General features: G+C 35.1%; 1 protein-coding gene across 2 annotated transcripts in view; it reads right to left on the reverse strand.

Moving 5' to 3' along the window:
- Positions 1–7,136: 7,136 nt before the first annotated feature.
- ADAM18 (ADAM metallopeptidase domain 18) overlaps positions 7,137–25,172 on the reverse strand; it is a 95,698-nt gene continuing 77,662 nt past the window's right edge. For both annotated transcript variants that reach the window (XM_023551092.2, XM_023551091.2), the window contains 3 exons: positions 17,475–17,555; positions 13,491–13,605; positions 7,137–7,438 (listed from right to left, as the gene is read on the reverse strand). In XM_023551092.2, coding sequence (XP_023406860.1) covers positions 7,278–7,438; positions 13,491–13,605; positions 17,475–17,555 — 357 coding nt within the window. In that variant the 3' untranslated portion in view covers positions 7,137–7,277. The remainder of the gene's footprint in view (positions 7,439–13,490; positions 13,606–17,474; positions 17,556–25,172) is intronic.

The raw sequence follows: 25,172 nt of genomic DNA on the forward strand, positions 1-25,172 counted from the left end.
AACTATCACCACTAGTCCTCTAAGTTAATAGGTGACAGTCTATACCACACACTTGGTGACCCAAAATCAGAACACCTTAGCTGATTCTATTCGAGAATAGTGAATGGACTCTTAGGCTTATATATTTGGTAACAGGCCAAACCAGCTGGTAATAGGGCATAAGTGATTCAAATGCTACAACAATCAAGACAGTGCAATCAAGTAGCCCATCTGGGTATATTGAAACAAAACAAAACAAGACTCAGTGAGCAAATATAAAATAAATCATTACAATATCTTATAGATGGCTTGGAGACAGCAGTCGATATCAAATCACATGAAGAAGCAGACCATGATTGCTTCTACAAATCCCCAAATTAAAGAATCAAAACCTTTCCCAAATGAACATACAATCCTGGAATTGCCAGATCCAGAATATAAAAAAAAACTAATTTACAGAATGCTTCAAGACATCAGGGATGACCTCAGAAATTAAATAAGGCAATCTACAGAAAAAGACAAAGAACACATTGATAAAGCAGCTGAAGAAATCAAAAAGATCATTCAAGAACATAGTGGAAAAATTAATAAGCTGCAAGAATCCATAGAGAGACAGCATTCAGAAATCCAAAAGATTAACAGTAAAATTACAGAATTAGACAACTCAATAGGAAGTCAGAGGAGCAGAATCAAGCAATTGGAATGCAGAGTGGGGGAGATGGAGGATAAGGCAATTGACACCAATAGAGTTGAAGAAAAATCAGATAAAAGAACTTTTAAAAAATGAAGAAACCCTAAGAATCATGTGGACTCTATCAAGAAGAATAACTTGCATGTGATTGGAGTTCCAGAAGAGGGAGGGATAACAGAAAATACAAAGAGAACAGTTGAAGATCTGTTGGCAGAAAACTTCCCTGACATAATGAAAGACAAAAGGATATCTATCCAAGATGCTCATCGAACCCCATACAAGATTGGTCCAAAAAGAAAATCACCAAGGCATATTATCAAACTTGCCAAAACCAAAGATAAAGAGAAAATTTTAAAAGCAGCCAGGGATAAAAGAAAAGTCACCTACAAAGGAGAATCAATAAGAATAAGTCCAGACTACTCAGCAGAAACCATGCAGCAAGAAGGCAATGGAATGATATATAGAAAGCACTGAAGGAGAAAAACTGCCAGCCAAGAATCATATATCCAGCAAAACTCTCCCTCAAATATGAAGGTGAAATTAAAACATTTACAAATAAACACAAGCTTAGAGAATTTGCAAAAACTAAACAACAACAAAAAAAAAAAACCAAAGCTACAAGAATTATTAAAGGAAATTGTTTGGTCAGAAAATCAATAATATCAGATACCAACATGACACAAGGTCACAGAACAGAACATTCTGATATCAACTCGAATAGGGAAATCACAAAAACAAAATAAAATTAATTAAAAAAAAATGCTCAAAACAGGGAATCATTGAAGTCATTATGTAAAAGATTACAACAATCAAAAAGAGGGACTAAACACAGGAGGCATAGATCTTCCATATGGAGAGGAAAACAAGGTGATATAGAATGATACAAGTTAGGCTTTTACTTAGAAAAATAGGGGTAAACGTTAAGGTAACCACAAAGAGGTCTAACAATTCCATAATTCAAAATAAAAACCAAGAAAAACATAAAGACTCAGCAAACATAAAATCAACTACTATGAAAATGAGGAACACACATTTTAAAAATAAAAACTTCTCAGCAAAAAAAGGGGAAAAATGAAATTGTCAACAACACACACAAAAAGGCATCAAAATGGCAACACTAAACTCATAAAAAATTTTTTTTTTTTTTTTATAATTACGCTGAATGTACATGGACTAAATGCACCGATAAAGAGACAGAGAGTCTCAGACTGGATAAAGAAACACGATCCGTCTATATGCTGCCTACAAGAGACACACCTTAGACTTAGAGACACAAACAAACTAAAACTCAAAGGATGAAAAAAATATATCAAGCAAACAACAATCAAAAAAGAGCAGAAGTGGCAATATTAATTTCTGAAAAAACAGACTTTAAAGTTAAATCCACCACTAAGGATAAAGAAGGATGCTACATAATGATTAAAGGGACAATTTACCAGGAAAATAAAACCATATTAAATATTTACGCACCCAATGACAGGGCTGCAAGATACATAAAACAAACTTTAACAGAACTGAAAAGTGAGATAGACACCTCCACAATTACAGTAGGAGACTTCAACACACCACTTTTGGGGAAGGATAGGACTTCCAGTAAGAAGCTCAATAGAGACATGGAAGATCTAATTGCTACAATCAACCAACTTGACCTCATAGACTTATACAGAACACTCTACCCAACAGCTGCAAACTATACTTTTTTTTTCCAGTGCACATGGAACATTCTCTAGGATAGATCACATATTAGAGATTAGGTCATAAAACAAACCTTTGCAGAATCCAAAACATCAAAATATTACAAAGCATCTTCTCAGACCACAAGGCCATAAAAGTAGAAATCAAGAACAGAAAAATCAGGGAAAAGAAATCAAATACTTGGAAACTGAACAATACCCTACTCAAAAAAGACTGGGTTATAGAAGACATTAAGGAGGGAATAAAGAGATTCATAGAATGCAACAAGACTGAAAACACTTCCTATCAAAACCTCTGGGACACAGCAAAAGCAGTGCTCAGAGGTCAGTTTATATCGATAAATGCACACACACATAAAAAAGAGACAAAATCAGAAAACTGTCCCTACAACTTGAACAAATAGAAAGCAAGCAACAAAAGAATCCGTCAGGCACCAGAAGAAAACAAATAATAAAAATTAGAGCAGAACTAAATGAATTAGAGAACAGAAAAACAACTGAAAGAATTAACAAAGCCAAAAGCTGGTTCTTCGAAAAAACTAACAAAATTGATAAACCATTGGCCAGACTGACTAAAGAAATACAGGAAAGGAAACAACCTGAATAAGAAATGAGATGGGCCATATCACAACAGGACCAACTGAAATTAAAAGAATCATATCAGATTACTACAAAAAATTGTACTCTAAAAAATTTGAAAACCTAGAAGAAATGGATGAATTCCTCGAAACACACTACCTACCTAACGCAATCCGAAGTAAAAACCCAGAAGTAGAACAACTAAATAGACCCATAACAAAAAAAGAGATTGAAAAGGTAATCAAAAAACTCCCAACAAAAAAAAAGCCCTGACCTAGAAGGCTTCACTGCAGAGTTCTACCAAATTTTCAGAGAAGAATTAACACCACAACTACTAAAGGTATTTCAAAGCATAGAAAAGGACAGAATACGACCTAACTTATTCTATGAAGCCAGCATATCCCTGATTCCAAAGCCAGGTAAAGACACCACGAAAAAAGAAAATTACAGACCTATATCCCTTATGAACATAGATGCAAAAATCCTCAACAAAATTATAGCCAATAGAATTCAACAACATATCAAAAAAAAATAATCCGCCATGACCAAGTGGGATTTGTACCAGGTATGCAAGGTTGGTTCAATACTAGAAAAACAATATAATCCACCATACAAATAAAACAAAAGACAAAAACCACATGATCTTATCAATTGACACAGAAAAGGCATTTGACAAAGTTCAACACCCATTCATGATAAAAACTCTCAGCAAAATAGGAATTGGAGGAAAATCCCTCAACATAATAAAGGGCATTTATACAAAGCCAACAGCCAACATCATCTGAAATGGAGAGAGCCTGAAAGCATTTCCTTTGAGAATGGGAACCAGACAAGGATGCCCTTCATCACCGCTCTTATTCAACATCAAGTGAGAGGTCCTAGCCAGAGCAATTCAGACAAAGAAATAAAGCGCATCTGGATTGGCAAGGAAGAAGTAAAATTATCTCTATTTGCAGACGACATGATCTTATACACAGAAAATCCTAAGGAATCCTCCAAAAAACTACTGAAACTAATAGGAGAGTTTGGCAGAGTCTCAGGTTATAAGATAAACATACAAAAATCACTTGGATTCCTCTACATCAACAAAAAGAACATCGAAGAGGAAATCACCAAATCAATACCATTCACAGTAGCTCCCAAGAAGAGAAAATACTTAGGAATAAATCTTTCCAAAGATGTGAAAGACCTATACAAAGAAAACTGTAAAGTACTACTGCACAAAACTAAAAGGGGCCTACATAAGTGGAAAAACATACCTTGCTCATGGATAGGAAGGCTTAACATAGTAAAAATGTCTATTCTACTAAAAGTCATCTATATGTACAATGGACTTCTGATCCAAATTTCAACGACATTTTTTAATGCGATGGAGAAACAAATCACCAACTTCATATGGAAGGGAAAGAAGCTCCGGATAAGTAAAGCATTACTGAAAACGAAGAACAAAGTGGGAGGCCTCACTCTACCTGATTTTAGAACCTATTATACAGCCACAGTAGTCAAAACAGCCTGGTACTGGTACAACAGCAGACACATAGACCAATGGAACAGAATTGAGAACCCAGATATAAATCTATCCACATATGAGCAGCTGATATTTGACAAAGGCCCAGTGTCAGTTAATTGGAGAAAAGATAGTCTTTTTAACAAATGGTGCTGGCATAGCTGATATCCATCTGCAAAAAAATGAAACAGGACCCATGCCTCACACCACGCACAAAAACTAATTCCAAATGGATCAAAGACCTGAACATAAAGTCTAAAATGATAAAGATCACGGATGAAAAAATAGGGACAATGTTAGGAGCCCTAATACAAGGCATAAACAGAATACAAAACATTACTAAAAATGACGAAGAGAAACCAGATAACTAGGGGCTCCTAAAAATCAAACACCCATGCTTATCTAAAGACTTCACGAAACAGTAAAAAGACCACCTACAGACTGGGAAAAAATTTTCAGCCATGACATCTCTGACCAGCGCCTGATCTATGAAATCTATATGATTCTGCTAAAACTCAACCACAAAAAGAGAAATAATCCAATTAAAAATTGGGCAAAGGATATGAACACGCACTTCATTAAAGAAGATATTCAGGTGGCTAACAGATACATGAGGAAATGCTCTTGATTATTAGCCATTAGAGAAATGCAAATTAAAACTACAATGAGATTCCATCTCACTCCAACAAGGCTGGCATTAATCCAAAAAATACAAAATAATAAATGTTGGAGAGGCTGTGGAGAGATTGGAACACTTATATGCTGCTGGTGGGAATGTAAAATGGTACAACCACTTTGGAAATCGATCTGGCGTTTCCTTAAATTTAAGCTAGAAATAGAACTACCATACGACCCAGAAATCCCACTCCTCGGAATATATCCTAGAGAAATAAGAGTCTTTACACAAGCAGATATATGCACACCTATGTTTACTGCAGCACTGTTTACAATAGCAAAAAGCTGGAAGCAACCAAGGTGTCCATCAACGGATGAATGGTTAAATAAATTGTGGTATATTCACACAATGGAATACTACGCATCGATAAAGAACAGTGAGGAATCTGTGAAACATTTCATAACATGGAGGAACCTGGAAGGCATTATGCTGAGCGAAATTAGTCAGAGGCAAAAGGACAAATATTGTATAAGACCACTATTATAAGATCTTGAGAAATAGTTTAAACTGAGAAGAACACATTCTTTTGTGGTTACGAAAGGGGAGGGGGAGGGAAGGTGGGAGAGGGTTATTTACTGATTAGATAGTAGATAAGAACTACTTTAGGTGAAGGGAAGGACAACACTCAATACAGGGAGGTCAGCACAACTGGACTAGAGCAAAAGCAAAGAAGTTTCTTGAATAAACTGAATGCTTCAAAGGTCAGCAGAGCAGGGGCAGGGATCTGGGGACTATGGGTTCAGGGGACATCTAAGTCAATTGGCAAAATAAATTCTATTAAGAAAACATTCTGCATCCCACTTTGAAGTGTGGTGTCTGGGGTCTTAAACGCTAGCAAGTGGCCATCTAAGTTGCATCAATGAGTCTCAACCCATCTGGATCAAAGAAGAATGAAGAACACCAAGATCACAAGGTAATTATGAACCCAAGAGACACAAAGGGCTACATGAACTAGAGACTACATCATCCTGAGACCAGAAGAACTAGATGGTGCCCGGCCACAATTGATGACTGCCCTGACAGGGAGCACAACAGAGAACCCCTGAGGGAGCAGGAGAACAGCGAGATGCAGACCCCATATTCTCATAAAAAAAAAAACAGACTTAATGGTCTGACTAAGACTAGAAGAATCCCAGCAGTCATGGTCCCCAAACCTTCTGTTGGCCCAGGACAGGAACCATTCCTGAAGCCAACTCATCAGACGTGGATTGGACTGGACAATGGTTTGGAGAAAGATGCTGATGAGCAGTGAGCTACTTGCATCAGGTGGACACTTGAGACTATGTTGGCATCTCCTGTCTGGAGGGGAGATAGGAGGGTAGAGGGGTTTAGAAACTGGCAAAATGGTCACGAAAAGGAGAGACTGGAAGGAGGAAGCAGCTGACTCATTAGTGGGAGAATAAGTGGGAGTATGGAGTAAGGTGTGTATAAGCTTATATGTGAGAGACTGACTTGATTTGTTAAACTTTCACTTAAAGCACAATAAAAATTATTTAAAAAAAAATCAGTATCACATGAAAGCAGCTGTGAAGAAATCCAATGACATTTCACTGGGCAAATCTGCTGCAAAGGCCCCTTTAAAGTTTTATAAAGCAAAAATGTCACTTTGATAACAGATGTGCCTGACACACACCATGGTCTTTTCAATGGCTTCATATGCATGTGAAAATCTGACAATAAAAAAGAAGACTGAAAAAGAAGTAATGCGTTTAAATTGTGGTGTTGCTGGAGGATACGGACTATGCCATAGGCTAACACAAAAGCAAACAAATCAGTCTTAGAAGAAATATAACCAAGATGTTTCTTAGAAGCAAGGATGCCAAGACTTTGTTTCACTTACACTGGACACATCATCAGGAAAGATCAATCACTAGAAAAGGACACCACGTTTGGTGAAAAAGGTCAGTGAAAATGTGGGAAACCCTCAGTGAGATGGACTCACACATTAGCAACAATCATGGACTCACACATACCAGGGATCATGAAGATGGCCAGGATCAGACTGTTGCATCCTGTTATTCATTAAATATTTACGAGTAAAAGCTGACTCAAAGGCAACTAACAACAACAGGAATAACTATAACTAATGTTATAGTTATAAATTTATGATACTGCTGTAGGGTCAATACAATATAAACTCATAAATTATATTTACCCCTCATATTCTGCCTCCTCTCTGTTCCATGATTTTCTCATTTCATTCCGCTTCACGACCACAATGATGAAAATTATAAAAAAGGGCAGAAAAATGTAGAAACTCAGAATAAGCCAGTTCTGATGTGTACTGTAGTCTTTTTTAATAACAAAAATATCTAGAAAGGAAACATCAAACTCAGTGAGAATTTGCCAAGTATTTAAATTTATATTTCTTTACGATTTAATCTTCAATATAAAATATAACAATTAAAATTTTAATACATTACAAACTATTGTAGGAAAAATAAGTGGATATTTAAGCTCATAACCCAAAAAGTTCAAGGACACTTTTTCATAGATTTCCTATTTGTCTTTCATGGATGTTGTTGTTATGTGTTGTCAAGTCGGTTCCAACTAATAGTGACCCTGTGCACAGCAGAACAAAACTCTGCCCAGACCCGCACCATTTTCACAATCGTTGTTATGCTTGAGCCCATTGTTGTAGCCACTGTGTCACTCCATCTCATCGAGGGTCTTTCTCTTTTTCACTGACCCTCCACTGTACCAAGCATGATGTCCTTCTCCAGGGACTGATCCCTCCTGATAACATGTCCAAAGTATGTGAGGGAAGTAGCCATCCTTGCTTCTAAGAAGCATTCTAAAGACTGTAATTAAAAGGCTTCAATTCTTCTTCTGTCTTCCCTATTCTTTGTCCAGCTTTCTCATGCATATGAGGCAATTGAAAACATCATGATCTGGCCCAGGCATACCTTAGTCTTCAAGGTGACATCTTTGCTTTTCAAAGAATTAAAGAGGTCCTTTGCAGCCGATTTGCCCAATGCAATGCATTGTTTGATTTCTTGGCTGCTGCTACCATGGGTGTTGATCACAGATTCAAGGAAAATGAAATCCTTGACAACTTTTATCTTTCCCCTGTATATCATGATGTTGCTTGCTGGTCCAGTTGTGAGTATTTTTGTTTTCTTTATGTTGAGGTCTATGCCACACTGAAGGTTGTAGTCTTTGATTTTCATCACTAAGTGCTTCATGTCTTCTCCACTTTCAGCAAGTTTGTGTCATCTGCAAAATGCAGATTGTCAATGAGTCTTCCTCCAATCCTGATGCTGCATTCTTCTTCATATAGTCCAGCTTCTTGGATTATTTGCTCAGCATACAGAATTGAATAGGTATGCTAAAAGGATACAACCTTGACACACACCTTTCCTGACCTTAAACCACACAGTATCCCCTCTGTTGGAACGACTGCCTCTGGATCTATGTATAGGTTCCTCATGAGTACTATTAAGTGTTCTGGAATTCCCATTCTTCACAATATTATGCATAATTTGTTATGATCCACACAGTCAAATGCCTTTGCATAGTTAATAAAACACAGGTAAACGTCTTTCTGGTATTCTCTGCCTTCAGCCAGCACCCATCCAACATCAGCAATAATACCTCTCGTTTCAAGTCTTCTTCTGAATCTGGCCTGAATTTCTGGCAGTTCCCTGTTGATATACTGCTGCAGCCACTTTTGAATGGTCTTCAGCAAAATTTTACTTGTGTGTGATATTAATGATATTGTTCTATAATTTCTGAAACTGTTGAATCACCTTTCTTTGGAATAGGCATAAATATGGATGTCTTCCAGTTGGTTGGCCAGGTAGCTGTCTTCAAATTTTTTGGCATATATGAGTGAGCACTTCCAGTGTTGCATCTGTTTATTGAAACATCTCATTTGCTATTCTGTCAATTCCTGGAGCCTTGTTTTTCACGAATGCCTGCAGTGCAGCTTGGACCTCTTCCTTCAGTACCATAGTTATTGATCATACGCTACCTCCTGAAATGGTTGAACATCGACCAATTCTTTTTGGTACACTGACTCTGTGTATTACTTCCATTTTCTTTTGATGCCTCCTGTGTCGTCAATATTTTGCCCACTGACACATTTTTTTTTTAACACATTGCTGTCGAGTTGATTATGACTCATAGCAACCTTAAAGTACAGAGTACGGGTTCTAAGCATTTCTAAGGAGCACCTGATGGATTAGAACTGCCGACATTTTGGTTAGCAGCTGTAGCTCTTAACCACTATGCCACCAGGGTTTATTTTGCCATAGAATCCTTGAATTTTTTTTTCAGTTCTTTCAGCTTGAGAAATGCTGAGCATATCCTTCTCTTTTGGCTTTCTAACTCCAGGTCTTTGCAAATGTCATTATAATTCTTTACTTCGTCTTCTCAAGCCACTCTTTGAAATCTCCTGTTCAGCTGTTTTACTTCATCATTTCTTCCTTCTGCTTTAGCTACTTGACCTTCAAGAGAAAGTCTTTTGGTCTTTTCTTTATTTCCTGTCTTTTTAATGATCTCTTGCTTTCTTCATGTATGATGTCCTTGATATCACTCCACGATTCATCTGGTCTTTGGTCATTCGTGTTCTATGCATCAAATCTATTCTTGAGATGGTCTCTAAATTCAGGTGGAATATACTTGAGGTCATACTTGGGCTCTTGTAGACTTGTTCTAATTTTCTACAGCTTCAACTTGAATTATGCTTTTATGCATCCAGAAACAAACAAACAAAAAAAACCCATTGCCACCTAGATGATCCCAACTCATAGTGCCCGTATAGGACAGTGTAGAACTGGCCCATAGGGTTTCCAAAGAGTGCCTGGTAGATTTGAACTGCTAACCTTTTGGTTAGCAGCCTGAGCTCTTAACCACTGCACTACAGGGCTCCTATATGTTTAATTATTATGGTGTTATGCACATGTTTTTGAATACTGTTTACTACATTTAGCTGATGTTTAACATCAATGTTTTGAAAGATAATACATCAATAAGAATTAAGTTTAAAAATTTAGAAAACAATATACCATAAGGAGCACCCTTCCCTGACCCATGCCAGGTCAAGTATTTTCTCTCCTTGGAGGAAACCATCAGTAAAAGACTCATGCTTCTCCACTCATTATTTGTAATTTAGGCATGTAAAAAATTTTCTTATCTATATCTGTACCTGTATCTATATATGATAGATAATACATATCTGCATGTGTTTACGTGTGTGTGTGTATATGAGTGTCTCTTTTCATTGACATTCTATAAGCATGTTATGTCTTCTGGTAATTTCTTACACATTTTAAAAATTGAAGGATTACCCAATTAAGAAAACTAGATAATGCATTAATATATTAGAAAAGTAAACAATGAATTAGCAAATCAATATGCATATATCCTCTTTCCTGGTCTCAAAATAGACCCTGCTAGAAAACCAAAACCATCCTCAGAACTTTCTTAAACATCACTCTTTTCCCAGGGTTACCACTATCCTGATTTCTGCAATTATTACTTGTTTGCACCTGTTTACATGTTAACTGAAATGTGCACTCTTAGTTATCTTGTGCTGCTATAACAGAACTTCTACAAGTGGGTGGCTTTAACGAACAGAAATTTATTTTCTCACGGTTTAGGAGGTTAGAAGATCCATTTCAGGGTGCCGCCTCTAGGGGAAGCCTTTTTCTCTCTGTTGGCTCTGGAGGAAGGTCTTTGGAGGAAGATCTTGAGTCTCTCCAGAGCTTCTGCTCCTCGGAAATCTTCATCTGGCTTAGCATCTCTCTTCCTCCATCTCTGCTTCTTTCTCTTGCTAATTTAATGTCTTTTATATTTCAGATGAGATAGACTCAAAACACACCCTACACTAATCCTGCTTCATTAACATAACAAAGACAACACATTCCCAAATGGAATTATAACCAGAAGCATTTTGTTTTTTTAGAAGTTAGGATTTTCAGCACATATTTTGGGAGGGCATGATTCAGTCCATGACATGTGCATATCATTATCGTACAGCTCCAAGAATTTTCTAAATTAAATGCACTTATGTAGCCAGCATCAAAACTAGAAAATGCAATATTACCAGAATCTTAAACCCAGTAAAAAAAAAAAAAAAAACCCTTAAATAAACCCAGTAAAAAAAAAAAAAAAAAACCCTTAGAGGCCCCCAATTTGCTTTCTTCCCAAGGATAATTTCTACTTTGTCTACAAAGATCATTTTTTAGAGATTTTGAACTGTATAATAGATTTATACTGTATGCACTCTTTTTCTGACTTCTCTTACTGCATTTTGAGATTTTCCATACTATTGTTTATTCTTATTATTTATTCTCATTGCTGTACTGTATATAAAATAACATAGTCATTAATTTTTTTTAGTCATTAATACATTCTATTGGTTATAAGCATTTGCGTATACAATTTTGAGTATTATGAATAGTACTGCTATGAATATTCTACTACATTCTTTTTGTTAACATGTTGTTGGGTGCCAACGAGTTGGTTCCGACTTATAGCAACCCTGTGCACAACAGAATGCCACCCTCACAACCACTGCTATGTTTGAGCCCATTGTTGCAGCCACTGTGCCAAGCCATCTAGTTGAGGGTCTTCCTCTTTTTTGCTGAACCTCTATTTTACCAAGTGTGATATCCTTCTCCAGGGTCTGTTCCCTCCTGATAAGATGTCCAAGGTACTTGAGATAAAGTCTTACCATCCTCGCTTCTGAGGAGCATTCTGACTGTACTTCTCCAATATAGATTTGATCATTTTTCTGTTAGCCCATATTATATTTGATATTCTTTGCCAACACCATAATTCATATATATGCATATATCTCAAATATATGCCCCAGAAGTAGAAATGCTTGTTCATAGCATATGGCTATATTCAAAATTAGTAAATATTTCCAAAGGTTTTCCAAAGGGTTAATGGTTATATTCCCACTAGCATTTGGTGAAAGTCCTAATTGCTGCATATCCTTGGTATTTCCCTCCTTTTTTATTATAGTTTTTCTTTATATACAAGGTATAGGAAACATTTTAACTGTATGATTGGATGAGATTTGCCATATGTATACCCCTATGGGAAACCATGGTGGTGTAGTGGTTAAGTGCTACAGCTGCTAACCAAAGGGTCGGCAGTTTGAATCTACCAGGCACTCCTTGAAAACTCTATGCGGCAGTTCTACTCTGTCCTATGGGGTCGCTATGAGTCGGAATCGACTTGACGGCACTGGGTTTGGTTTGGTTTTTGGTTATACCCCTATGGGCAGCCATTTTTAAGACCTTTGTTTTGAAGTCTTATGGTGGTTTTCTCCACTTAATGTAAAATGTTTATACTTTTTTATTTAATAAATGAATAAAATTTGGTTATTATCACCTGAGATTTGACAGCAAAATATTGCAAATATCTTCTTTATACATTATTTTTTAGAATTTTTAAAATTATATTAACTGCTTTATTGAGGTGTGATTGCCAAATAAGAAACTGCCCATATCGAAGGTGTACAATTTGATAGGTTTCATTATATGTATACACCCATGAAACTATCATTACTACCAAAACAATGACTATATCACCCGCCACAAGTTTCCCCTTGCTCCCTCTGATCCCCTCATGCTGTCACTTCCCCGTACAGGCAATCACTGATCTATGTTCTGCCATTATAAATTAGTTTGAATTTTCTAGAGTTTTATATAAGTAAAATCATAAGATAAGTACCTATTTTACTCTGTGTTCTTTCATTCAGTTTCAATTTTGAGATTTCTCCATGTTGGTGCATTTAATAATAACTTGTTCTTTTTTTTATCATTCAATAGTATTCTACTGTATGGATATACCAGTTTTTTTTTAGCCATCTGTTGATTTATATTTGGTCGTTTTTAGATTTTAGCTTATATAAATATAAAAATAGCCAGTAATATTTGCCTACATTTACAGGCACGATGGAAAATATAAACATGTACTCCATCACTCAAAAAATTGATTATTATTTTATAGTAAATGTATATACTAATATTTTGCCATATATGTTTCACAAATTTTATTAAGAATAAATAGTTTATCCTACTGTTGGTTTTTAATAACCTACAAAATTTTCAATATGGAAACACAAATTATTTGTGTACTCATTCTTCTATATCTGAGCCTGTTTTAATTTATGTTATGACAACTCTTGAAAATCTAACTTATTCAACTAAGTTGATTAAATCCAAGTGTCTCAGAAAATCTTATTTAAAATGTGGTGTAACGTTATTTTAAATAAAGTCACTATTAAAGATAACTCTTTGAATTATTCAGGAGATCTTGGAAGATTTGACTCAGCAGTGTACTTCCTTAATTACTTCCATATAAAACAATATTCAATTTTGATTTAAAAGTTTTATTTCTACTTACCTGACTTCTGAACATTTCCATCATCAATACTGCCCCCTGGTGAACCAATCTGGAATTCACAATCTGGAGGCCGATAGCCAGGAAAGCATTGACAATTACCAAAATTATTACATATCTGAAACAGAAAATCATATAATCACCATCAGAATATTATTATTTCTATAAAACTTTATTTTAGTCTTTATATATGATCTAAATATATAAATTCCATAGCATAAAATTACTGTTTTTCTTAAAATTATTAAGTCTATATAATATGAAGAGTAAGTTAGATAAAGGAGTGAAAATTTTGACAGCAAAATAGTATGAGTGGCAAAACTACTACCTACTCGAAAGTATATTTCTAGCCTCTATAGATTGATGGTTTTGATCAGTACTTTATCATCCCTGGTCATCTTTCTAAATCCAGGATTTGATAAAGCTATAGCCATCACATTCACATTATTAGTGTTTGTCTTAGTCACCTAGTGTTGCTATAACAGAAATAACACAAGTGGATGGCCTTAAGAGGGAGAAATTTATCCTCTCATAGTCTGGTAGGCTAGAAGTCCAAATTCAGGGTGCCAGCTACAGGGGAAAGCTTTCTCTCTCCGTCAGCTCTGGGGAAAGGCCTTTGTCATCAATATTCCCCTGGTCCAGCAGCTTCTGAGCTCAGGAACCCCAGGTGCAAAGGACACACTATGTTTCCGGATTTGTTTTCTTGGTGGTAGGTGGTCCCCCTGTCTCTGCTTGCTTCTGTCTTTTATATTTCAAAAGGGATTGAGTCTTGCCTTATTAACATCATAGAAGTAGGATTTATAACACATAGGAAAATCACATCAGATGACAAAATGGTAGACAATCACACAACACTGGAAATTGTGGTGGCCTAGCCAAGTTCACACACATTTTGGGGGGACACAATTCAATCCACAACAGGGTAGATTTAGAAGCTTTTCACAAATATCCTCTCATTTAGTTATTTTGAAAATACTTGCTATCCTTATTTCCACATCTTCTATTTATGCCCTTTATTTTCTATACAAAGTATTGTGATAAAATAATTGTCAATTGACTCAGCCACTTTAATTTCTTATCCTAGTCCCTTTTCAATATTTGATACTACTGATCAATTATTGATATTTACTGTTGTAGTGAATAAGTGTATTTTCCAAAAGAAAATAACATAATGCAGAAGTAAATATTGAAAATGGCAACAAAATAAAACTTTATAATTTGCTTTTCTGTCCGCTTTCTGGAGTGTTTGTTTCTACATTATTTGTTCTTTTACAAATACAGGCAAATCCAAACAAAAATACAGGAAAAACTGACATATCAGAATTCATAATAATTTGCCAGACATAATTGTTATGAACTTAAACTCTGAAGTAATAAAAATAAGATACATCAGGCACATATAAATTTTAGACAATATATTTGAAAATATGGATAGAATGAGCAAATTATTAAAGAAAATACAGATAGGCAAATTGAGGCAGAAGAAATGTTAACTTTAATGAACCAGCAACTACTGGAAAACATGGAACAGAGCAAATAATCTAAATTTGGTAAGAAGAGCAGGCATAGATTTATTGCAATTCTGACAAACTTTTTGTATGCAAATATGTCTACATCATTTAACCTTGTCAAGGTTATAGAGAGAAAAGATGGAATATTTCCCAAATCTTTCTGTAATAGCTGTCCTCAAACTTTTTCAGGTGATATTACACTCATAAATTGAAAACACTGGTAATATTTGTAATGTTCCAAAGGGGTAAATGAAACTGTATTGAGGGAGCCTATTTTTAATGAATTTTTAAATTATGTAATTGTGCAAAGAATACATTGAAAATATTAGGGAAGATACTAAACATTACATTTGCATCAGCTTCTAAATATAATTTTACAAATTATCCAATGAGAAAATTTCTTTGTTAACATAATAATTTATACCAGATTTTATGTTTGATTGGTCAGATGCATTTCCTGATTTAGAAATACTAATGATAATCTCTGTAAAATTTTAAAATTTTCCAAAGACAAGAATGCTGGTTTATACAGTTAAGCAATTGAAAAATGAAAGCACTACACATGTATTTAAAATTTATGGCAACTGAAACCATATTTCAAACTTCAGTAGATATCTTTTTCATCTATTGATAAATGTAATGCTGAAATTTTAGGATAATAATGAAGTTTTTAAAAAGTTAGATTAATTTCCTAATGTCAAGTGTTTCCAAATAATACATTTCTGTAACGACCAATGATTTTGAACAATTTTTCATGTGCTCGTTGGCCATTTGTATATTCTTTCAAAAAATGTCTGTTTTACTCTGCTGCACATTTATTAATTTTTAATTTTTTTGTTGAGTTGTAGAGTTTTTTTTTTTTTAATTCTAGGTATAAAACCCTTACCATATATCTTATTTTCAAGTATTTTCTCCCATTTTTTCGGGTGCTAACTCACATTCTTAAAAATATCATTTGCTGCACAAAAAAATTTAATTATTATGATGTCCAATTTTTTTCTTTTGTTGCTTTTGCTTTTGGTGTCAAATCTAAGCATCCATCGCCAAATCCAAGGTCAAATATAACAACAGGGATGAATATACTAAAACTACATATAACAACACGTGTGAGTCTCACACACATAATGTTGATACTTTGTCTTATAAGGTCACTATGAGTTGGAATTGACTCGATGGCAACAGGTTTGGGTTTTTTGTTTGTTTTTGAAGCTAACTGGGCTTCTGGCCTACTGGCAATGTACTATTCTTTGGTATACGTTCTGGATATGTAGTTGTGCTTTCTCTGTGAACATTAACCTAGTTTTACACTTAACATTTTTAAGTTTATTCTGTGTGTCTGATACATTAGTAAAATGTTCCCCATAAAATGTCATTAGCAATGTCAGGTAAGAAAAAGAAGTCAACACTATTGTTGATTCTGACGCTGGAAATATATAAAACATCAAATAATTTGCAAATTTTGAAAATTTAGATGAAAAATTAGACAAGTTGTTGGAAAAGTTCAAATGAAAGAACTGACACAAGGATAAACAGAAGTCATAAATAGTTACGCTATTATTAAAAAAATTGTATCTTTAATTATGTATTTTCTCCCAAATATGCCAAAATGGTTTCTACAATAAATTTGACCTAGCATTAAGAAAAAAAATAACACCAATATCAAAAACATACTGCAGAAAATAGATAATGAAGGAGTACCACCACAATTTATTTTATGTAGCTAATGTTACTTTTTTAATGTTACTTTGATACTAAATCAAAGGCATTCAGTATAAAACATTAAGCTTATGGTCAATCTAATCCACAAAATAGAAACAATATCAAACAAAATATTTAAAAATTGAATCAAACTATAGATCATGGTTGGTTTTATTCTAGAAATTTAAGGTTGGTTTAATGTTATAAAATCAGTAATTTTATTTGCCTCATTAACAGATTTAAATTTTAAGAAATGAAAACACAATGTAAATGGAACAATAAATTTGTACTGATAGATGAAAACACATAAATCATTGAGAAAAAATAAAGTGTTTCATGGGAGGATGCATTTCCTAGTAGAAACTTCTCTGTAAGAAAAATGACATAGCAGCATGTTTTTTAAGTATATTCTCTGCTAAAATGCTAGGTACCCAGAAATTATAATTATTAAAACTATGAGGGAGAACAAAATAGTTTCACCATCTGATAAGAAAAACATACATTTCTTTGTATGGAAAAATATATTTTTTTCATTTAAAAATGTTAATTCATAAATTATGGATGTTTACATTAAATTTAACCCACATATAGTAAAATTCACTTATAAATCTTTGAATTAGCTTAGTTCATATTCTTTAGACTTATCAGCTAGTTCTAGGCAAGGTCAGTTTAAAGGTAATGTAGACTGTCAATTCTCCCAATAAATGGGATAAACGTTCACCTTCAATTACCCACAACAATAATATGCAATTTAGAATATGAAAAATAAGTCACTTACCCCATTCCCTTTGCATTTCATAGTGGCATTACAGTTATGTCCCATTAAACTGGCTTCTTTGCAGGTTTTATTTAAACAATACTAAATTAAAACAAACATAAAAATATTTCATAAACATTTAAATTTTAGAGATAATATGACCAAAACCTCAATTATTTGTTCTATAAGCACAAGAGGTGTATAAGACACAAGAGGTGTATATATACATATTTTACTCATCATAATATTTTCAAGGTTTATCCATGTTGTGGCAGGTACCAGGACTTAATTTATCTTTATGGCTGAGTAACATTCCATTGTATGTAGATACCACATTTTGTTTATCCATTCATCTGTGCTTACGGGCCATAGAAAAGTTGGAAAACCTTCAAACACATTTTGATACTAAAACTTTTCATCAAGTAGGAAACTATGGCAATATCATCTGTCAATGCCTTAGTTACCTAGTGCTGTTGTAACAAAAATCACCAGAAGTGGGTGGAATTAAAGAACAGAAATTTATTTTTTCAAAGTTCAGGAGACTAGAAGTCCAAATTCAAGGTGTGGCGTTAGGGGGAGATCCTGCCTTGTCAGTTGTCCTGAAAGTTTCTTGGTGTTCCTTGGCCTTCCTTCACATTTCTTAAGATTTGTCTCTCCCCTGTGTGTGTCTCTGTGTCTATTCCTCTGTTTTTATTACTCAGAACTGATTAGGTTTAGGATCCACCCTATTCGGGTATAAGATCATTAACACAGCAAAAGAAAAATCTTATTTACAAACAGGATCATATCCGCAGGTATGGGACCCAGAATTTTAATACATATTTTGGTGAGACATAATTAAATCCACAACATTCCACACTTTGCCATCCCCCAAAAAAACTCATGCCCTTCCCATGTGCAAAACACATTCATGCTATCACAATCAGCATAGATACAAATAGTTGAACCAAAATGAAATTACCTTGTTATCAAAATGATAGATCATACAAAAAACAAGGATTTCTTTATTCTGCAAATACAAGGATGATTCAACTTTAGGCTGTCCCTGAATATTATTCATTATATTGATAAAGAAGAAGAAATGGAGGCCTCCCAAAACGTATCTAATAAAAAGTCACACTTTTTCTTAACATATACTCCCAGAGAATAGGAATAAAAATAAATTTTCTAAATCCATCGATATTTATCTATGAGGAAACTAATATGAAAATCAGACATCAGGTGAAATAATGGTAACATTAACAATAGACTTCGAAAAAAGGCAAGGATATCTACTCTCATTGCTCTTATGCAGAATTCTATTTGAGCACCCTAGATACTAAGACTAAAACGAAACAAAAATAGAAAACAAAATTATTGGAAAGAAGAGGAATAAAAAGTTTGCGTCACAAGAAAATTTAAGAGAAGCAACAGAATAAACATTAAAACTGATTGTAAAAAGTTATTAGCATGAGATTATCAACAGCACAACACAGAAAATACACATGTCCATGTACAGCAAGACAAATGATAGCTTTAACTTTACAGCTAACATAACCAATTTGACAATGTAATGAGAAAACATCCAATTAATATCATCAACAAAACATTACGTAGGATTAGAACTAAGAATGAGTTGCTGAATAGATTTTATTATTCAATGTCATAAAGGAGGAAGTGATCAAAAGGAGATACACAGATTATAGGAATACTTTATATAGTAATAATATGAAATGCATCTCATTAAATTTTCTTATAAATTAAATGTATCCACAATAAAAATCACACGTATGTGTATTTATCTGGAGCCCTGATGGAGAAGTGGTTAAGAACTATGGCTGCTAACCAAAAAGTCAGCTGTTCAAATCTACCAGCTGCTCCTTAGAAACTCAGGCAGTTCTATCTGTCCTATAGGGTTGCTATGAGTCGGAACTTACTCGATGGCAACGAGTAGTTATGTATATAAAAGCCTTTCCACATTTCAGTTTGTCCAAAAGCTCCACACCATAGAATTACCACTGACCCTCCCTCATGCTTGCTGGGAGGCTGTAAGTCACCGTGTCGGATCTGAGAATGACTGTCCCTTGAGTCTAGGGCTCCATACTGCTGGAAGCCTGACCAAAAGGATTTCACAAAAGGTCTATTTTCCTTTCCCTGTTGTAAATCCACAGTCAAATAAATAGTCTCAGATTCAGATGTCTTCACTAACTTCCCTCACCCTTTCTTCTACATAGTTTTTCAAGCCTGAAAAATTTTGGTCTACCTTCGAATTTTTTTTTGAAGAACTGAAGTTTGTTCTAAGAATTGAGCAGTTAAAAGTAGTTTCAGCCCAAGTTCATGGTAATTTGGCAATAAGATCCCCTTACAAACTTAGCAAGCACATCATCCTAACTTTTGACCCAGAGAAGAGGGTGTAAAATTGTCTTTACCTACTTCTCCCCACTTAGAACAAACCATGAACCCCTTGCGCTGAAGAGTTCCTTCCCTCATCACCTTGAAGACCAGGTGGTTGCATGTGAGTATGCTTCTCCTCCACTTGCAGCATCAGCAGAGAGCAGTGGGAGCCTCCATGGTACCAGACAAACTGAGTCGACTAAAGTAGCACCAAAGTGGCTAGGAAAATTAAATTGTCAGTAGAATCACAATCCACAAAACTAACCTACCACCTGTGTACTAAGCCTAAATAGGATGACTGCCTATTTAATAAAAGATTTAAGTAGGACCCAAAGTCTTTAAACATAATAAACTATCCAGGATGTAATAGGAAATCACCCATCGTATCAAGAAACAGTAAAATCACAACCTGAATGAGTAAATACAATCAACTAATGCCAAGAATGCCAAGAAAGAATAGAGATGTTGGAATTATCTGACAAGGATTTTAAAGCTGTCATCTTAAAAATGCCTCAAAAATCAACTACAAATACTCCTGAAATAAGCAAACAAAAAACTCAGCAAATAAATACAAATTATTTTTAAAAAAAAAGAAATTACAAAACTAAACAGAAAACAACAACAGAAAATTTTAACTCACTGATAATTCAATAGTAGGGTGGAAGTTACAGAGGATAGAATCATTAAACTTAAAAAAAGATCACTAGAATTTACCCAGTCAGAGTAACAGGAAGAAAACAGACTGAAAATGAAAAGCATCACAGGGGCCGTTGAGGCCATTGAAAAAAAAAAAAAAAAAGCTAACATTCATATCATTTGAGTCCCACAAGGAGGAGAGGCAGGTTAAATCAGGAAAAGCAGGCAAGGGTGTTCCTCTCTCACCACTCTTATATATGACTGGAAATAAATCCACAACCCCCCCCCAAAAAAAATTAAACTTCACACATAACTAAAGAAAAATTTGAAGTAGCTAGACAGAAATGACATATTATCTAGAGGAGAATACAAAATCAAATGACAGCAATTTTTTTCATCTCGATCCACGCACACCAGAAGGAAGTGTCACATCCATTTTCAAGTGCTAAAAGAAATGGTCAATGAGGAATTCTATTTCTGGAATTCTGTTTCATTGACTAAATTTTGTTTCTTCAATGAGATGGGGAAATAGACACATAATCAGACAAACTCAAATAATTGAGTTCAGCAAGATTTCAGGATACAAGCTCAACATATAAAAATCACATGTCTACATACTAGTAGGAAACTGAAACTCAAAACAAAATACCTTTTCTAATTGCTCCAAAGTAAACAAAATACTTAGGTAGAAATCTAGCAAAACACGTACAGGATCTGTATCTTGAGGACTATAAAATGCTGATGAAAGAAATCAAAGAGGACACAAATAATTGGAGAGACTTACCATATTCATGGATTGAAAGACTCAGTATAACAAAGATTTTATTTTTCCCCAAATTGATCTGTAGTTTTAACACAATTCCTCTCAAAGCTTCAGCAAGACTTTATGTAGTGATGTACAAGCTAATTCTAAGACTTATTTGGAGAGGCAGAGGACATAGAAGAGCTTAAACAATTTTTTAAAAAGAGAAATAAAATGGAAAGAATTATTCTCCCTGACCTTAAGGCTTACTACAGAGATAAAGTAGTCAAGAGAGGATTGTATTGTTAGATGGGTAGACACACAGACGAATTTAACAGAATAAAGAACCCAAAAATAGACCTACACAGATAAACCCAACGGATTTTTGACAAAGGTGCAAAAACTATGCCAATCGGTCATCCTTAGACAAAACAAAACAAAACAAAAAGAACCTCCACCTAAACTTCACACATTATACAAAAGCTCACTTAAAATGGAAGACATACTTAAATGTAAAAAAAAAAGAACAGAAAAGAAAAGAAATTTTTTTTAGTAAAAAACAGAAGAACACCTTTGTGATCTTAGAGTTTCGTGACGAGTTATTAGTCTTGACACCAAAAGTACGATCTGTAAAAAGGAAAAAAATGATAAACTCTACCTCACATAAATTAAACACATTTGCTCTGTGAAAGATACTATGAAAGGGATGAAAACATAAGCTACACAATAGAAGAAAATCTTTGCAAACCATATACTTGTAAAAGGACTTGTGTCAAGGATATATAAAGAATCTCAAAACTCAGCATTAAAAAATACCCTATTAAAAAAGACATAAAAAGACATTTCTCCAAGGAGCATATACTGATGATAAATAAGAAAATGAAAAGGTGTCCCCTATAATTTACCATTTGAGAAATGCAAATTAAGACCATAAGGAGATATCAGTATATACCTATTAAAATAGCTAAAATTTAAAAAATGTATATATCAATACCACCAATCGCTGACGAGGATTTGGAGAAGCTTAGTCACTCATGCATTTTTGGTGGATATATAAAATGACACAGCCAGTTTGGAAAGATTATGGCAGTTTCTTATAAATCAAATATGGGCTTATCATGCTACTGAGAAATTGCACTCTTGGCCATTTATCCTAGAGGAATGAAACAACCCACATTATTTTAGTTTCTGTGAGTCAGGAATTTCCAGCATGACGTAGCTGGGTCCGTCCTTCAGGATTTTTCACAAAGCTGACCTTAAGGTGTTAGCCAGTTTCATACAAAGGCTTTACTCAGGGAAATTGGCTTTCAAGCTTAGTCATGTGGTTGTTGGCATGTTTCAGTTTCCAGAAGGACTGTTGGCTGGAGGTCATCCTCCCTTTCTTGTCACATAGGCCTCTCCAACATGGCAGGCCTATGTGACAAGAAAGGGAGGATGACCTCCAGCCAACAGTCCTTCTGGAAACTGAAACATGCCAACAACCACATGACTAAGCTTGGAAGCCAATTTCCCTGAGTAAAGCTTTTGTATGAAACTGGCTAACACCTTAAGGTCAGCTTTGTGAAACCAAATAATTCAAGAAAGCAAGAGAAAGAGTGTAAAGAAAATGATAGTTACTGTCATCTATAATCTGATGTTAGAAGTGATAGTCCATCACTTTTGCCATATTGTCTTTGTCTGAAGCAAGTTACTAGGTCCATCCTTCACATGAGGGAAGGGTATGATATAAAGGAGTCAATATGAGTTGGTGAGATCATTAGGCGACACTCTATAAGCAGAATACTGCAGTCCACTCTTTGTTCTCTAGTGTCACACATCCTTTTCACAAGTAAAATACATTTATCTACACTGTTTACGAAAGTCTCATCCCATTAAAGCGTCAGTTAAAGCCTAGCCTCGCTTCATATAAATTAAAGTCAGCTGTGCATTACGCTTCTGTGGTATACTTCCTGAATACAACTCCTACATCTGTAGATCTGTGAAAGGAAGGAGATAAGTTATCTGTCCTCAACACCACCGACGATGGTGGGACAGGCATAGGATAACTTCTTTAGAAATTCCTATTCATAAGCAGGAAAACAGGAAATGAAAAAAAAAAATCACTGGCTTGTAGTAATTCTGCAATCAATTGGAGAGAACGTTGGGAGTCACTTGGTTAGGTTTCAAGGCCTGTGAATAATCCCCTTTGTTCTTGATTCTACCCTCTTGGCTCTTGGTTATTCCTTGTTTTTTCATGAAAGGTAGCAGTGTTTGCAGCAAAGCAGTTCTATCAACCTGATTCCTACCAGTAAAATTTTGGAGGTCTAATAACCTCTTGGACACTGGTGGCGTAGTGGTTAAGTGCTATGGCTGCTAACCAAAAGATCAGCAGTTTGAATCCACCAGGCGCTCCTTGGATACCCTATGCATTAGTTCTACTCTGTCCTATATGGTTGCTAAGAGTCGGAATCGACTCGACGGCAACGGGTTTTTTTTATAACCTCTTTTCATTTTGTACTCTCTTTATTCCTCTCATCTTTGCTTGCAGTGTATCTGCTAATACTGTTTTCTGAAACACTTTGTGTGCCTCCTGTGAATCTCCTTGGGGTTCATTTCATTAGACAAAAGCAACACTCACAAATCTCTTTGAAATGAGCCCTTCTCTAGCTTGGGCTTTTGCTAACACGGCTGAAGGACAAAAAACTTAGGGTTTTGATTGAGAGTATCTGTGAGGCATACCCTTAATTTCTTTAAAGGGCCATTTGTATAATTGAGTAACACTGATCCTTTGATCTTTTTGAAGTCTCAACCACTGGTTATACAGTCTCACTTACAGCTTTATCTCTAGACCATGTTTTTCTGGCTGTACTCGAAGTCATTTCTTGCTGCCTGGAGAGGCTGAGAATTTTCAAAATAATCCAGTTTTGCTTCCTTTTTGTTTAATAGTCCTTCATGCAATTTGTTTCTCTCATCATACTTAAAGCAGCACAAAGAAGCCAAGAACTAGACCTTCAAGTTAATCCAGTACCTGTTCTTATTTCCACATGCTGCAGACAAAAATGTTACTAGGTTTTCTGCCACTAAATAAAAAGTTTCCTTCAATTTCATAAAATGTTCTTCACTACTTTTGAGCCCTCAATGTCCTCAAAGTCTGTAGTTCTACTAACAGCCTGTTCCAGGCAATTTGAGCATTCTCTGTCATAGTCCTCATGGTTCTCCCACCATTTTAGGTATCTGTTACAGCAGCACCAGGTTTCTAGGTATCTGAATCTTTATTAGTTACTAAAAACTACCCCCCCAAATTAGTAGCTTAAAACAACACATATTTATTTAATAAGTTTCTGTGGGGGCAGGAATCTAGATGCAACTTAGTTGGGTTCTCTTCTTCAGGGTCTTTCACAAAGATCTGATCTAGATGTCAGCCAAGACTACAGTCTCATCTGCAGGCCTGGCTGGGAAGGATCCACTTCATAGTTCACTCATGTGGTTTTTGGTAGAATTCAGTTTTTATCAGGCTTTTAGGCTGATAAATCCATGTGGGATTCTCCATCATGGTAGCTTGCTTCAGCAAAGCAAGCACTCTAAGAAAGCAAGAAAGACAGTGCATGCAAAATGTTAGTCACTGTCTTTTTTAACCTAACCTTGGAAGTGGCATTCCATAACTTTTGCTGAATTCTATTTGTTAGGAGCAGATCACCAGGGCCAACTCAAACACAAAGGGTGGGATTACACACAATACTGAATACCAAGAAGTGAGATCTCATTGGGAGCCATTTTAGAAGAAGGCTACCGCTGCAAATTGTTGGTGAACAAATTTGAATAATAGTCATATTAACTGGTCTCCCTTGTAGGCTTATGGATATTGTCCTATCACTGACACCATTGTACTTCAGGATAGATCTTGAAATGTTCCTTTTAATGATGAACATGACGCCATTCTTCTTAAATTTGTCATTCACGGCATAGCAGACCATAAGATTGTCCAACTG

Source organism: Loxodonta africana, chromosome 19 (genome assembly GCF_030014295.1).
Source record: "Loxodonta africana isolate mLoxAfr1 chromosome 19, mLoxAfr1.hap2, whole genome shotgun sequence".
NCBI classification, from domain to species: domain Eukaryota; kingdom Metazoa; phylum Chordata; class Mammalia; order Proboscidea; family Elephantidae; genus Loxodonta; species Loxodonta africana.